General features: G+C 41.4%; 1 protein-coding gene across 1 annotated transcript; it reads right to left on the bottom strand.

The window, feature by feature from the left end:
• Positions 1–10,835: 10,835 nt before the first annotated feature.
• Positions 10,836–11,789, bottom strand: LOC310826499 (olfactory receptor 10T2-like; the record flags this gene model as incomplete). Its single annotated transcript, XM_083701508.1, has 1 exon — positions 10,836–11,789. The coding sequence occupies one exon, from the start codon at positions 11,787–11,789 to the stop codon at positions 10,836–10,838; it is 954 nt and encodes a 317-aa protein (XP_083557634.1).
• Positions 11,790–13,930: the final 2,141 nt, after the last annotated feature.

Here is a 13,930-nt window from a genome sequence, read left to right as displayed (position 1 = left end):
CACTGTTCTTTGCAGTTCAGTGTGATTTCTCTCCGTGCTTTAGAGGAGAGAGGATGCCTTTCTCTGCTCCGGCAGAGGGAAGATGTTTTTCTGTAAATTACCAGCTTTGAAGTGTAAATAAAGTAATATAGAGCATGTTGGCACGTACTTTTCATCATTCCGCTGTGCACTGGACACTGCTTATCTCCAACATTCGGTTATGGGCCCAGAACAACGCAGTGTTTTGAGAATGGACTCCAGAAGTCGGGCTCCTGGCAAAGGAACAAAGGAGCAAAGAATTGGAGTGCCGGCAAAGGATCGGAATGCAGAGGGACAGATCGGAACGGATATCTCTGCACGTCAAGATGATTTGATGAGGTATGTGCTACAGCTCCGGGCAGCCTGCCAGCTTCTAATTAATGGCTTTATGGCTGGACTTTGAACTTTTATAGCCGGTTTTGCCGTGGCACAGGCAAAAGGCTAGAAGGATAAATTTTTCCTATGCTGGGGGAAATCGAAAGTAAAGCAGCTGCAGCAGTGTCGCAGCATGAATTTAAGACAGCAGAGAGAACTTTCACTTTTGAACTTGCCTTTGGAATGCGGTTTGAAGCAGCTGCAGATAAGCAAAGCAGTTAAGCAGAAAGGCACAGGTTCACAGGCAGAGGCTGTTTTGAGTTTGCTTTTGGATTGAAGCAGCTGTACACAGACGCAGCATGTATAAAGCAGCCTGATTTAAAGCAGCAAAGATGACGCTAAAGGCTAATGCCAAAGTCATGATGGCCCTTCAGGATGCTTGTGGGATTCCTAAGCTCAATAGGAAGAACTATGCGGACTGGGTTCTCTATGCAGAGGCTATTCTGCGGAAAGAGGGTCTGTTTAAAGTTATTACAGAGACCCCCCCAGCTCCAGTTACAGATGAATGGAAAGCTATGGATTCCAAGGCAAGGGGAACTCTTACGTTGATAGTATCCCCAGAAGAGCTCTGTCTGTTGCGTGATAAGACCTCAGCCAGAGAAATTTGGGACGCTTTGAGAGAGGCTCACTTGAGGACAGAAGCTGGGTCCACAATGTTTTACTTTAACAAGCTGCATAATATGGCTCTTGCTGAAGGTGGAGATGTGCGTATACATCTGATGGAGATGCAGAATCTGAGACATGAGCTGCAACAGAGAGGACTCAACTTTCCAGAGGAAGTGTATTCCTTTATGAAACTACAATCTTTGGGTTCAGGTTGGGAGTCTGTTGCGACTCAGATTGCTGTACAGCCAACTGCTCAGCTAACAGTGGACTATGTTACTGCCGTGATATTGAATGAAGCGGATCGCCGGGGTGCTAGCTGCATCAACAAGGGGGAGACTTCACAGACGTCATCCCATAGTGCAGTGGAACCACCAGATGGCGCCAAAGCTTTGAAGGCAGTGAAATGCTACACGTGTGGACGTCTAGGCCATATGAAGAGGGAATGCAGATATCCCAGGGCCAAGACAGAGCAGCGCAGCGAAGGCTCATCGCGTGGAAAAGGCCGAGGCAAAGGCAAAGGTCCGGTGTCCAGGACAACACAGCACAAGGCAATGGTCTCACGCTTCACTCCAAAGGTTGCAGAGGTCCAGAAGACGTCTAGATCTTTCTTCGTTGTTGATTCAGCGGCGACCCACCACATGTGCAACGATAAGCGACTGTTCGTGTCTTTTACACCGCAGGAAGGTGCGATTCACCAGGCGGATGACCACACAATCCCCAGTAAAGGCTACGGAACTGTTGTTCTTCACAGTTTGGACTTATCGATACAGGATGTGCTTTATGTGCCAGATGCCAAGCATAATCTGCTCAGCGTTGGACAGCTGAATGAGCGGAAAATTGACGTTTCCTTTAAGAACAAAAGGTGCATCATCACAAAGAAAAATGATTATGTATTGCATGCTGAATATGTTGATCGTTTGTATGTTTTGTATTTTGATGATGTTGTGCAGGATGACACTTGTTGCATTGCAGGTTCTAACAAAAGTTTGCATGCAGAATGTATTCACGATTTTCATCGAAAATTTGGTCATTTGCATTTTGAGGCAGTATCTAAAATGCCTGCCTTGGTTGAAGGTATGACTATTAAACCCTGCAGGTACCACATGAAGTGCAAGGCATGCGCAGCAAACAAGGTAAAAATGGCTGCGAAAGGTAAGGTGTCTAGTAGGCAAGCTACAGAACCATACCAGGTTGTTCATGCTGATTTGGTTGGACCACTAGCGCCCTCTTTGGGTGGAAACAGGTACTTCATGGTTCTCATTGATGCATTTTCCAGGTATATTTATGTGTACAATCTCAAGCAGAAATCAGAGGCTTTTCCAAGGTTCAAGGAATTCTGTGCTTGGTTGGGAAATGTGCATGGTAAGAAGGTAAAGACTCTTTTCAGTGATCGCGGGGGAGAATTCACTTCTCAGCAGTTTGAAGCTTTTCTGACTGAGAAAGGAATTCAACACGATTTGTCTAGTCCTCGCTCGCCATGGCAGAATGGACTTGCGGAACGAGCAAATCAGACATTGCTTCAAGGGTTAAAAACCTTGCTGCATGATGCCAATCTTCCAGAGAGTTATTGGGCCGAAGCTCTCTCATGTTTCACTTACAGTTATAATCGCAGGTTATCTTCAGCGATTGGTTGTACCCCCTATGAGAAGATGTTTGGCAAGAAGCCATACATCAAACACATGAAAATTTTTGGTTCTGACATGTGGGTTCACTCACCACAAAACTCCAAGTTAGACAAGCGTGGATTGCATGGTATCTTTCTAGGTTATCAGAAAGGGTCTTACAGAATAATGATGACTGACTCTAAGGAAATTAAGCTCACAAGAAGTGTTGAGTACAATGCCAAGTGGGGGGAGAATGTGGGAATTTTCCAATGTTATCCTGATGACAGTGATGAAACTGAGGATAGTCAAAAGCAACCGCAACAACCCACACCCACTGATGAAGGTTCTGAGTCTGAGTCTGAAACTGAATCGGGTGATTCAGAGGATTTCAAGAGTGCGAAAGCCTCTATGCGACCCTCTGAAAGCTCTGATCAAGAATTGGAGGAACCATTGTTCACAATAGGTCACTTTTCTCCTAAGAAGGAAGAGGAGAGTGTTGAAGACTTAAGGCTAATTCGCAGGTCACAGAGAGCAACAAAAGGCAGACCTCCAAAGAGATTTGCTGATGAGTTTGCTAAGATAGCAGTAATAGCTGTTAAAAGCTCCAAGAAGGTGTTTGAACCTTCAAGTTTCCAAGAAATCCAGGATTTGGATTCAAAGGAAGCTGAGCCATGGTTAAATGCCATGAAGGCTGAGCTTGATTCCTTGGAAAGGAACAAAACATGGGACCTTGTTCCAGTAGTTCCAGGAATGAAACTGCTTGGAAGCAAATGGGTCTTCAAAGCGAAGACAGGTCAAAATGGCAAGATAGTCAGACACAAAGCCAGATTGGTAGCCAGAGGTTTTGCACAGGTACCAGGTGAAGACTATCACGAGACCTACTCACCCACCGTGAGGTATGAGAGCATTAGGCTTATGCTCAAGCTAGCTGCAGAAGAGAATCTACACATTAGTCACCATGATGTGAATACAGCTTTTCTGTACGGATCTCTAGATGAATCACTTTATATGCTTCCACCTGATGGCGTACAGGTAAAACAGGGATTTGTTTGTGCTCTGAAGAAGTCCCTTTATGGTCTCAAACAAAGTGCACGGTGTTGGCACACAAAACTCACTGAAGTATTGTTTTCTCTAGGTTTTAAGCAAGGGAAAGCTGATCCATGTGTATTTGTCAAAGAGGAGGGGCAAAAGAAACTGTATTGTTTGTTTTATGTTGATGATCTTTTATTCTTTTGGAAGGATATCACAATGTACAATAATGCCCTAGCTCAATTGAAAGAGCACTTTGACATGAAAGATCTTGGTGAGGTAAACAACTACCTATCTCTGGAAATAGAGAGAGATCAAGATGGTAACATTCTAGTACACCAGTCACGTAAAATTGCTGATGTGTTAAGCAAACTAAACCTGATGGATGCTAACCCTGTAGACACACCGATGACAACAGGTTATCAGGTAGATGACACTGGAGAAGCATTTTCTGATACTACACTGTACAGAAGTGTGCTAGGCAAGCTAAACTTCATTGCCAGATGTTCAAGACCTGACATTGCTGTTAGCTGTAATTTGCTAAGCAGACAAGTCAACAATCCTACTGTTAAGGATTGGAAAGCTCTGAAACGCATAGCGCGGTATTTGAAAGGCACTATGCATTACAGACTGAGATTTAACAATCAGAAGTCTGGTGGTCTTGAGATATTTGCAGATGCAAGTTTTGGAAGTGACACTACAGACAGGAAAAGTACGTCTGGAGTTTGCTATAAGTACAATCAGGGTCTATTTGATTGGTCATGCAAGAAGCAAACAACAGTTAGCTTAAGTACTTGTGAAGCTGAACTGAATGCACTGTCTTATTCACTTAAGGATTGTGAATGGTTGTTACAATTGTGCAAAGACATAAAAATTCCTGTCAAATGTCCAATCCAGTTTTACCAGGACAACAAAGCATGTTTGGCTTTGCTGAATTCTGAAGGTTGTAAGCAAAGCACGAAGCACTTGCAATTAAAGTTGCAACATGCTAGGGAACGTATTCAAAAGGGACTCGTAACGGTGTCCTATATGCCAGGTAATGAAATTCCTGCTGATGTATTGTCCAAGATTGTATCAAGGGATCAACACTGTACCTATGTGCAGAAGTTGGGTTTGTACTGATATTGTACGAACACGCTGCCCAGTGATGTTCACAGAAAGGGGGAGGATGTTGGTTTCTGCTTCCTTCACTGAGCAGCGAAGTGCTTGTCACAAGACAATGTTTACATTCCACAGTCAAGTGCTGTTGGGTTTTCTCACGGGAAAGGAGACTGGATGTGACGTACACTGGTTTCCTGTTTTTCACTGTTCTTTGCAGTTCAGTGTGATTTCTCTCCGTGCTTTAGAGGAGAGAGGATGCCTTTCTCTGCTCCGGCAGAGGGAAGATGTTTTTCTGTAAATTACCAGCTTTGAAGTGTAAATAAAGTAATATAGAGCATGTTGGCACGTACTTTTCATCATTCCGCTGTGCACTGGACACTGCTTATCTCCAACATCAACAACATTTGATTCAGAATATTTTTTTCCTTGTTTTCCTCCTCTAAAAACTAGGTGCGTCGTATGGTTGGGTGTGTCTTATAGAGCGAAAAATACGGTATACTTATGGATATTTATGAGAACCTTCCGTCAATATGCAGCTTTTGCATGGGAAAGTTCAAAGAAGTGGAAATTTTGAAGGACAGGCATGTTTTGGCCTGTGCATTGCTTTAACAATAGCAAACTATGTCGTTCTGCATTCAAGTGTGAAGAAGACCAAATTTTCTCCCTCGTCTCCTGCAGTGAACCATCCCCTTTCACCTAATCTGAGGCTGAGTAGCACTTTGAAAAATAAGAGATCTCTGTCTTTTTAGGCTTCGTTACATAACACAAGTAAAAAAGATGCTTCATCTAATCCCAATAGATGGTATAGGACTGAAGAAAGGCTCCAATGTGAATACAAGCCAATTTCCTGACTCGTTCCTTATGCTACTTCTGTTACTCTCTCAGGCTTTAAGAGCAACTCCTTTCCTGTTTGTCAATTGCATTTTTAAAGTGGGCACTGAAACAAAATGGAGACTAGCCTGAATGCATGAAGAGATGGATGCTACCATCTCCTACTATCTTACCTCCAGCTAGAAGAACGCAGCTCTCCAGTTGTGGGAGACCCCACTTTGATACTATGCTATTAATACAAGCACTGGTTCACCACTTGGGAACATATTCCCCACATAATACAGAGTATGCAAAACTTAGATAGAATAATTCCGCTCTGGAGTTAGATGGTAAAGGAAATGGGTTTGGTCAATAAAGCTAAGTATTGATATAAATGTTTTGAATTTATTTCTTCTTTAAAATTATGTTTATTCCCCAAGTTTATGACATTTTAAAAAGAAAAATATAGTGTGTCATGTTATTTAGACTAAAATGGTGTGTCTTTTTATAGATCCTAAACAGTGATAATTTTTGCTTTCTCACCTCTGTTATAGACAGATAAATTGCCTTTCTTTTCAATTACATAAGGTAAAGGGACGCCTGACCATTAGGTCCAGTCATGGCCGACTCTGGGGTTGCGGCGCTCATCTTGCTTTTTTTTATTACTGGCCGAGGGAGCCGGGGTACAGCTTCTGGGTCATGTGACAAACACGACTAAGCTGCTTCTGGAGAACCAGAGCAGCACACGGGGCTTAAAAATTAGCACTATGCACAGTACTCATAATTTGGCCCAGGCCCAATTTGACAATCCTGATTTTTAAACCATTGTTTTAGAAACTGCTTTGAGGGTTTGTTTTTGTTTTTTACTATGAAATCATCATCATCATCAACTTTTATTTATATCCCGCCCTCCCCGGCCATGACTGCGCTCAGGGCATTTAACATCAATGATATAAAATTAAACAATAATTAAATTACCTCCTAAAAGCAAGTCAGGTTCAAATTGAAATCTAATTAGATGGCTTTCTGCAGGATTAGGGTTGGGAGCCATAAATGTTCATTAGATGCATTTTGTGAAATAAATTCAAGAATCATGATTACCGTATTTTTCGCCCTATAGGACACACCGGCCCATAGGACGCACCTAGTTTTCAGGGGGGGGGGGAATCAAGTAAAAAAAATATGATTTCCCCCCCCGCAGCTCTGGGAGCAGTGGACAGGCTGCACGTAGCCTGTGCGCTACTCCAAGACCTTCTCCCTGCTTTTGTGGGAGGTGGCGGAATTCCCCCACCTCCCGCAAAAGCCCACAGGAGCCCAGCGTGACTCCTGCGGGCTTTTCGACCAGGAAGGAGAAGGGACTGAAACGGCCAGTCAGTCCCTTCTCCCTCCTCGAGGAAAAGCCCCCAAGAGCGATGCGCTCTTTAAAGGGTGCGCGGCTCCTGCGGGCTTTTCTAGGAGGTGGGGGAATTCCCCCCCCGTAGAAAAGCCAGCAGAAGCCGCGGAGCCCCTTTAAAGAGTGTGCGGCCTTTGCGGGAGGTGGGGGAATTCCCCCATCTGCCGCAAAAGCCCGTAGGAGGGTTGGAGAGTAGCGGGAAGGCGTGGCGCGCCTTCCTGCTGCCCCCCATCCTCTGTTTTCCCCACCGCCAGCCTCAAAGCCGGGTTGGAGAGTAGAGGGAAGGCGTCGCACACCTTCCTGCTGCCCCCCATCCTCTGGGGCTGGCGATGGGGGAAGCGCTACTTTCCCCACCGCCAGCCTCAAAGAGCAGACTCTCCTGGCTTCAGCGGAAGCAACGCGAAGCCTCCGGAGCGCAGGCTTCAGAGGCTTCGCGTTGCTAACGCTGAAGCCAAGGAGCCTGCATTCGCCCCATAAGACGCACACACATTTCCCCTTCATTTTTGGAGGGGAAAAAGTGCGTCTTATAGGGCGAAAAATACGGTAGGTTTCAATCTGGCTGAGATTGATCTGAACCCAAGCCAACCTTGGCAATAAATTTAATCAGGAGTTCTATAAAGGCCGTAATTAAAAAGGTAACAGTGTAAGCTCTAATTGAACATGAGGTCAGTGTGTCTTCCCGCCCCACCCAAGAAGGTGAAATCAGGGTTATACAACTCAGTGTGGTTGGTGACCTTGTCTCATTTCCCCCTCCTAGCCCAGGTTCAACCAGGATATTAAGCCCTAATGAAACATGTGGTTGGCAATAAGTAGTGGGGGAAGAGGGAGACAATGGAGGTGGTATTGTCTGACTACATCATCTCCTTCCCACTCTCCTCATCACCTGACTGCCTCTCCATTTTGACAAACACTGGATTGCTCCAGGTGGGACCGACCTAAGAGAATCATGGGCTGCCTTGACTCACTCAGCCAGAATGAGTTTGGGATCAAGGATTTGCTCTGAGCAGATGCACAGGCCGAATAAAAGCCACAATCATCTACTGTATTTCCAAGCTTCCTGGAGTGAGTGCTGTTGAAGCAAAGGAGCACCTGTACACTTTAGATTCCTGTTTATTTATTTAATTTTATTAATTTTACAAATATTTTCATACATGACATTGCTGTTTGCAAAATAAAACATTTGGCTCCCTGGGGCTGTGACTTCTCTCCTCCCTGAATGATGGTTTTCAAACCTAATCTCTGTACATTGGATTTTCCTGTATTTCTTATTTTTGTTAAATCATAACCTTATATACAGTAATACTTACTTAACTACAACACATAATAAGTGATAAAATTAACCTTACAAAACTTTCAATAAACCTGCTAGCGTTGTTAATTGTTTACAGTTGTCTTTCAAATACAACATAAATTTATTCCATTTTTTTCAGAAAAACATGATCCTGCTGGTTCCGGATTTTTCCCATCAGTTTCGCCAGTTTGGCATAGTCCAGTAATTTCATCTGCCAGTCTTCTTTTGTTGATAGATCCCCCTGCTTCCATCTTTGGGCTAATAACATTCTCGCTGCAGTTGTTGCATATAAAAACAATGTTTTGTCCTGCTTGTGTATTTCTCTACCTACAATACCTAATAAGAAATCTTCTGGGTTTTTTTTTATTTTTATAAACGTATATTTCAACATTTTTTTTAAAGTTCACCATTTATCATTTCCCAGAAAGCTTTCACCTCTTTACAAACCCACCACATATAACAAAAGATACCCTCTTATTCTTTACATTTCCAGCATAAATAATTTATTCTATACATTTTTGCTAATTTCACTGGTGTTCGGTACCATCTGTACATCATTTTCATTCCATTTTCTTTAAGCAAGCTGCAAGCAGTAAAATTTATTCCATTTTCCCACAATCTTTCCCAATCTTCTAACTGTATATTATGACCAATATTTTTGCCCAATGTATCATTACTGATTTTACTTCTTCATCTTTCGTATGCCATTCCAAAAGTAACATATATTTTTGACAATATTTTTACTTTATTACTTAATAAATCCATTTCAAACCTAGATCTTGTAAATTCATATCAGTTTTTCTTTTTATCTTCTTTAAAGATTTCATTTATTTGCCAATAATGCAACCGATCATTTACCAAATTTTTTATCTCCTCATAAGGTTTCAATTTCCACTGGTTCTCCATCTCTATCACCAAATCTCCACAGGTGACCCACTTTTCTTCCATGTTTGACTTTTTCACAGTTGTTGCCTTTAGCAGCAACAGCCACCAAAGTGCTTTCCGTTCTAATAAACTCTTATATCTATTCCACACCTCATAGAGTGATTTTCAAATTATGTGGTTCAGAAAACCTTTATGAACTTTTACCGTCTCATACCATAAATATGTGTGCCATCCAAATCTATTATAAAATCCTTCCAATCTAGTAGATATGTATTTTCTAACAATATGCAGTCCCTTAACCAACATAGGCAAGAAGCTAATACAATTTTAAATCTGGTAGGGAAAAGCCTCCTCTCTCTTTAACATCTGTAAGTAATTTTAATTTCAATTTAGGTTTTTCCCCCTGGCCCAATAAATTTCGTTATTGCTTTTTGCTACTCTTTAAAGTTACAAACACCTTTTATAATTGGGATTTACTGAAATAAAAATAACATTTTGGGTAGCACATTAATTTTAATTGCTGATATTCTACCCCATAGAGATAGTTACATCCTTCACCACACTTCTAAGTCTCTTTTAATACCATTCCATACTGGTGTGTAGTTATCTTTAAATAAACACTTTAGATTCCTCTTTAACTCATCTTCCCAGTTTTGTGGTCAGGCCATGAAACTTTGGGGTTTCACTGAGTCTGCTAATACCGAACGTTTGAATGCAGAAATGAAAAGCCACTCTAAATAGAGTACAAGGAAGGTTCTAACATGTACAGTGAAAAATGGGTTGAGTAAGTATGTCCAAGGACTGGCTGGATGAACGATTGTAAGAGACTAGGGTGGGAGAAGGTAGATGGTTAAAGGATGAATGGTTAAGGTCCTAGGTTTCCCCCTCCCTGCCTGAGAAGGAGAGCCCTAAAGGCTTCTTGCACCCTATCTGGACAGCTTCAAAGGATGATTCAACAAATTCATGGAGAAGAAGGCTATGTGTGGCTACTAGCCTTGACGGCTATGCTCTGCCTCCATAGTTGCAGTCATACTGACTGATTGTTATGGACCCTATTGTGCCAACTGGGACATAGCGGGTCTGTCACAGGAGGAGACAGAGCATTCAGAAGTTGGGATTTGGGACAGATGAAGAACAGACTTGGGAGAGGGCTCCACCCCTTTGCTTCTAGATATCACAGAAAGGGAGGGGATCCTCCTGAGTCAGTCTGAGAATGAAGTTCCCATGGGAACCAAGGTCATGGCAGGCCAGTCAGTTCTACCTGATGAGAGTTCTAGTCCACCAAATATATGAAGGGCAAGACATTGACTTTCCCTGATCTAACAGTTATCAACCCTTAGAGTACAAATTACTACATATAGATGTTTTGAGTAAATATTTATTCAGGTACAAATACTGAAACAGAGGACTGGCAAACTGTATTAGGGAACGGTATGTTGTTATTTAAAATTAAGGCCAAACTACCCGTAATATTCAATGTGCAGATTGACATTCCTTGTATTTTTGAAAACTGAAAATGGCAATCACTGGTGGACATGAACAGGATTGGAACCAGAGAGTATGGGAGAAATGGGGTACCCTTATCTCTTACACCATGGTCCCAACCCTAAAACGTATCAAAGTTTATTTCTCATGTCAAATAACAGCCACAGCTTAAACAACTGCATTCTCAATCAGGACTTGCATATGTTTGCATTGGCAAAAAGGTCAAAATATCTTCTCTTCACAGTTTCTGAGAACGGAATGAGTGCACTAGTAATTTCTTTATGGCTATTCTAACCTCCCTGTTTCTTAAGGTATAAATCACAGGGTTCAGTAGAGGAGTTAGAAAGACATAAGTCACTGAGATCAATGTATCCTGATCTAGCGATGAGGAAGACTTGGGTCTCAAATACACAAAGGATGCACACCCAAAGTGTGTTATCACCACTGTGAGGTGGGAGGCACATGTGGAGAAGGCTTTCTGCCTTCCTAAGCTGGAAGGGATCCTTAGGATGGCAGAAATGATGTAAAGATATGAGACAAACATCACCATGGCTGTGCCCAGCAAAACAATGGCACACAAAATAATGATTGCAATGTTAGTCAGGTGCAAGACCGATTCCTCAATGCAAGCCAGCCTCAGCACAGGTAGGAGATCACAAAAGAAATGCCTGATTCCATTTGGCCCACAGAAGGGTAACCTGAAAATGAGAGTATTAATACTCAGTGATATGATACATCCAGTTACACATGAAGCAGCTACCATTTGGGTACAAACCCTTTTGTTCATCAGTATATGGTACTGAAGTGGGCAGCATATTGCCACATACCGATCGTAAGCCATAGAAACAAGCAGGAAACAGTTGCTTGCAGAGAAGCCAAAGAAACAAAATTGCTGCATGGCACACCTAAGAAAGGAAATAGATTGACTGCCTGTCACCAGGGTCACCAGCAACTTGGGGATGGTGGCAAATGTGCTGCAGGTTTCTGATGCGGAGAATGCAAAGAGTAGAAAGTACATGGGGCTGTGTAAAGTCCGGTCAAACAGGATGACAGACATGATGGTGAGGTTGAAGACCAGGATCGTGCCATATATAAGAGAGAAACCTAGGAAAAGTAGAGTTGGTTTCCTTCCAAAGACAGAAAAGCCCAGCAAGAGAAATTCAGTCACTGAGCTGTCATTTCTCTTATTCATGTTACCAATAATGTTATCTGATCTGTAAGGAAAAAGGAAATGAAGTCTTACTAGTTTTAAAAAATCTTTCTGATCTTGCCCTTGGCATTAACCCTGTCTCGAGGTTTTGAAATACAGTGGAATTACTGCAAATGTACAGCAGGAGAAGCCTATCTATTTCATTTTCTCATTTTTTGAATCTTCACCCAAGCAACTGTTTTTTTAAAGTCATTTGTAAATTCATAAGCAGTTTAGTCTTCATTTTTTCCTAATATGCACAAATCCGTCAGCAAAGTTGCCAAATATAATTAGCCATAGAAGTGAAGTCTTATTAGTTTTAAAAAATCTTTCTGATCTAACCCTTGGCATTAACCCTGCCTCGAGGTTTTGAAAATGTATGGCTGGACAAATCTATCTATATCAGTTTCTTATTTTTCAAACTTAACCATGCCATAATTCCTTGCCAGTTCAAGTATTTTTTTTTAAAGACCTTTTGTAAATTTATAAGCAGTTTAGTATTCATTTTTCCTAATGTTCACATATTTGTAAACAACGTTACTTAATATAATTAATCTATATATGTTGTATTTCATGTACCGTATTTTTCACTCCATAAGACACACTTTTTCCCTACTAAAAAGTAAGGGGAAACGTGTGTGCATCTTATGGAGCGAATGCAGGCTTCACAGCTATCGTTGAAGCCAGAACAGCAAGAGGGATACAAGAGGGAATAGTTTCAGGGATAGCCACGAGAAGCCTCTTCAACATTTTATTCAGAATATCTTTTTTCTTTTTTTCCTCCTCTAAAAACTAGGTGCGTCTTATGGTTGGGTGCATCTTATAGATCGAAAGATACGGTATATGTGGATATTTATGAGCACCTTCCCTCAATATGCAGCTTTTGCATGGGAAAGTTCAAAGAAGTGGAAATTTTGAAGGACAGGCATGTTTTGGCCTGTGCATTGCTTTAACAATAGCAAACTATGTAGTTTCACATTCAAGTGTGAAGAACACCAAATTTCTCCCTCGTCTCCTGCAGTGAATCATACCATATCACCTTTTCTGAAGCTGAGTAGCACTTTGGAAAAAAAAGAGATCTCTGTCTTTTTAGGCTTTGTTACATAACACAATTAAAGAAGATGCTTCATCTAATCCCAATAGATGGTATAGGATTGAAGAAAGGCTCCAATTTGAATACAAACAAATTTTCTGACTCCTTCCTCATGCAGCTTCTGTTACTCTCTCAGGCTTTAAGAGCAACTCCTTTCCTGTTTGTCAACTGCATTTTTAAAAACAAAATGGAGACTAGCTTGAATGCATGAAGAGGTGGATGCTACCATCTCCTAGTATCTTACCTCCAGCTAGAAGAACGCAGCTCTCCAGTTGTGGGAGACCCCACTTTGATACTATGTTATTAATACAAGCACTGGTTCACCACTTGGGAACATATTCCCCACATAATAACAGAGTATGCAAAACTTAGATAGAATAATTCCGCTCTGGAGTTAGATGGTAAAGGAAATGGGTTTGGTCAATAAATGTTTTGAATTTATTTCTTATTTAAAATTATGTTTATTCCCCAAGTTTATGACATCTTAAAAAGAAAAATATGCCAAAATATAGTGTGTCATGTTATTAAGACTAAAATGGTGGGTCTTTTTAAATAAATCCTAAACAGTGATAATTTCTGTTTTCTCACCTGAGTTGTAGAAAGATAAATTTTCTTTCTTTTCAGTTGCCCATGGGGTTAAAAACTAGTGCTGTGCACAGTACTCATAACTTGGCCCAGGCCCAATTTGACAATCCTGATTTTTTAAACCATTGTTTTAGAAACCGCTTTGAGGGCTTAGAATACATTGTTTTTGTTTTTTACTATGATACATTAATAATAATAACTGGGCTCAGGGCAGCTAACATCAAATATATAACATTGGTATAAAATCAAACAATAAATATATTACCTCCAAAAACAAGTCTGGATCAAATTAAAATCTAATCAGATGGCTTTTTGCAGGATTAGGGTTGGGAGCCGTAAATGTTCATTAGATGCATTTTGTGAAATAAATTCAAGATTCATGATTAGGCTTCAATCTGGCTCAGATAGTTCTGAACCCAAGCCAACCTTGGCCCTAAATTTAATCAGGAGTTTTATAAAGGCTGTA

This window comes from Podarcis gaigeae (assembly GCF_964106915.1).
Source record: "Podarcis gaigeae genome assembly, chromosome: 1".
Lineage (NCBI taxonomy): Eukaryota > Metazoa > Chordata > Lepidosauria > Squamata > Lacertidae > Podarcis > Podarcis gaigeae.
Note: the sequence above shows the minus strand (reverse complement) of the source record. Positions and strands in the feature narration are given on the sequence as shown.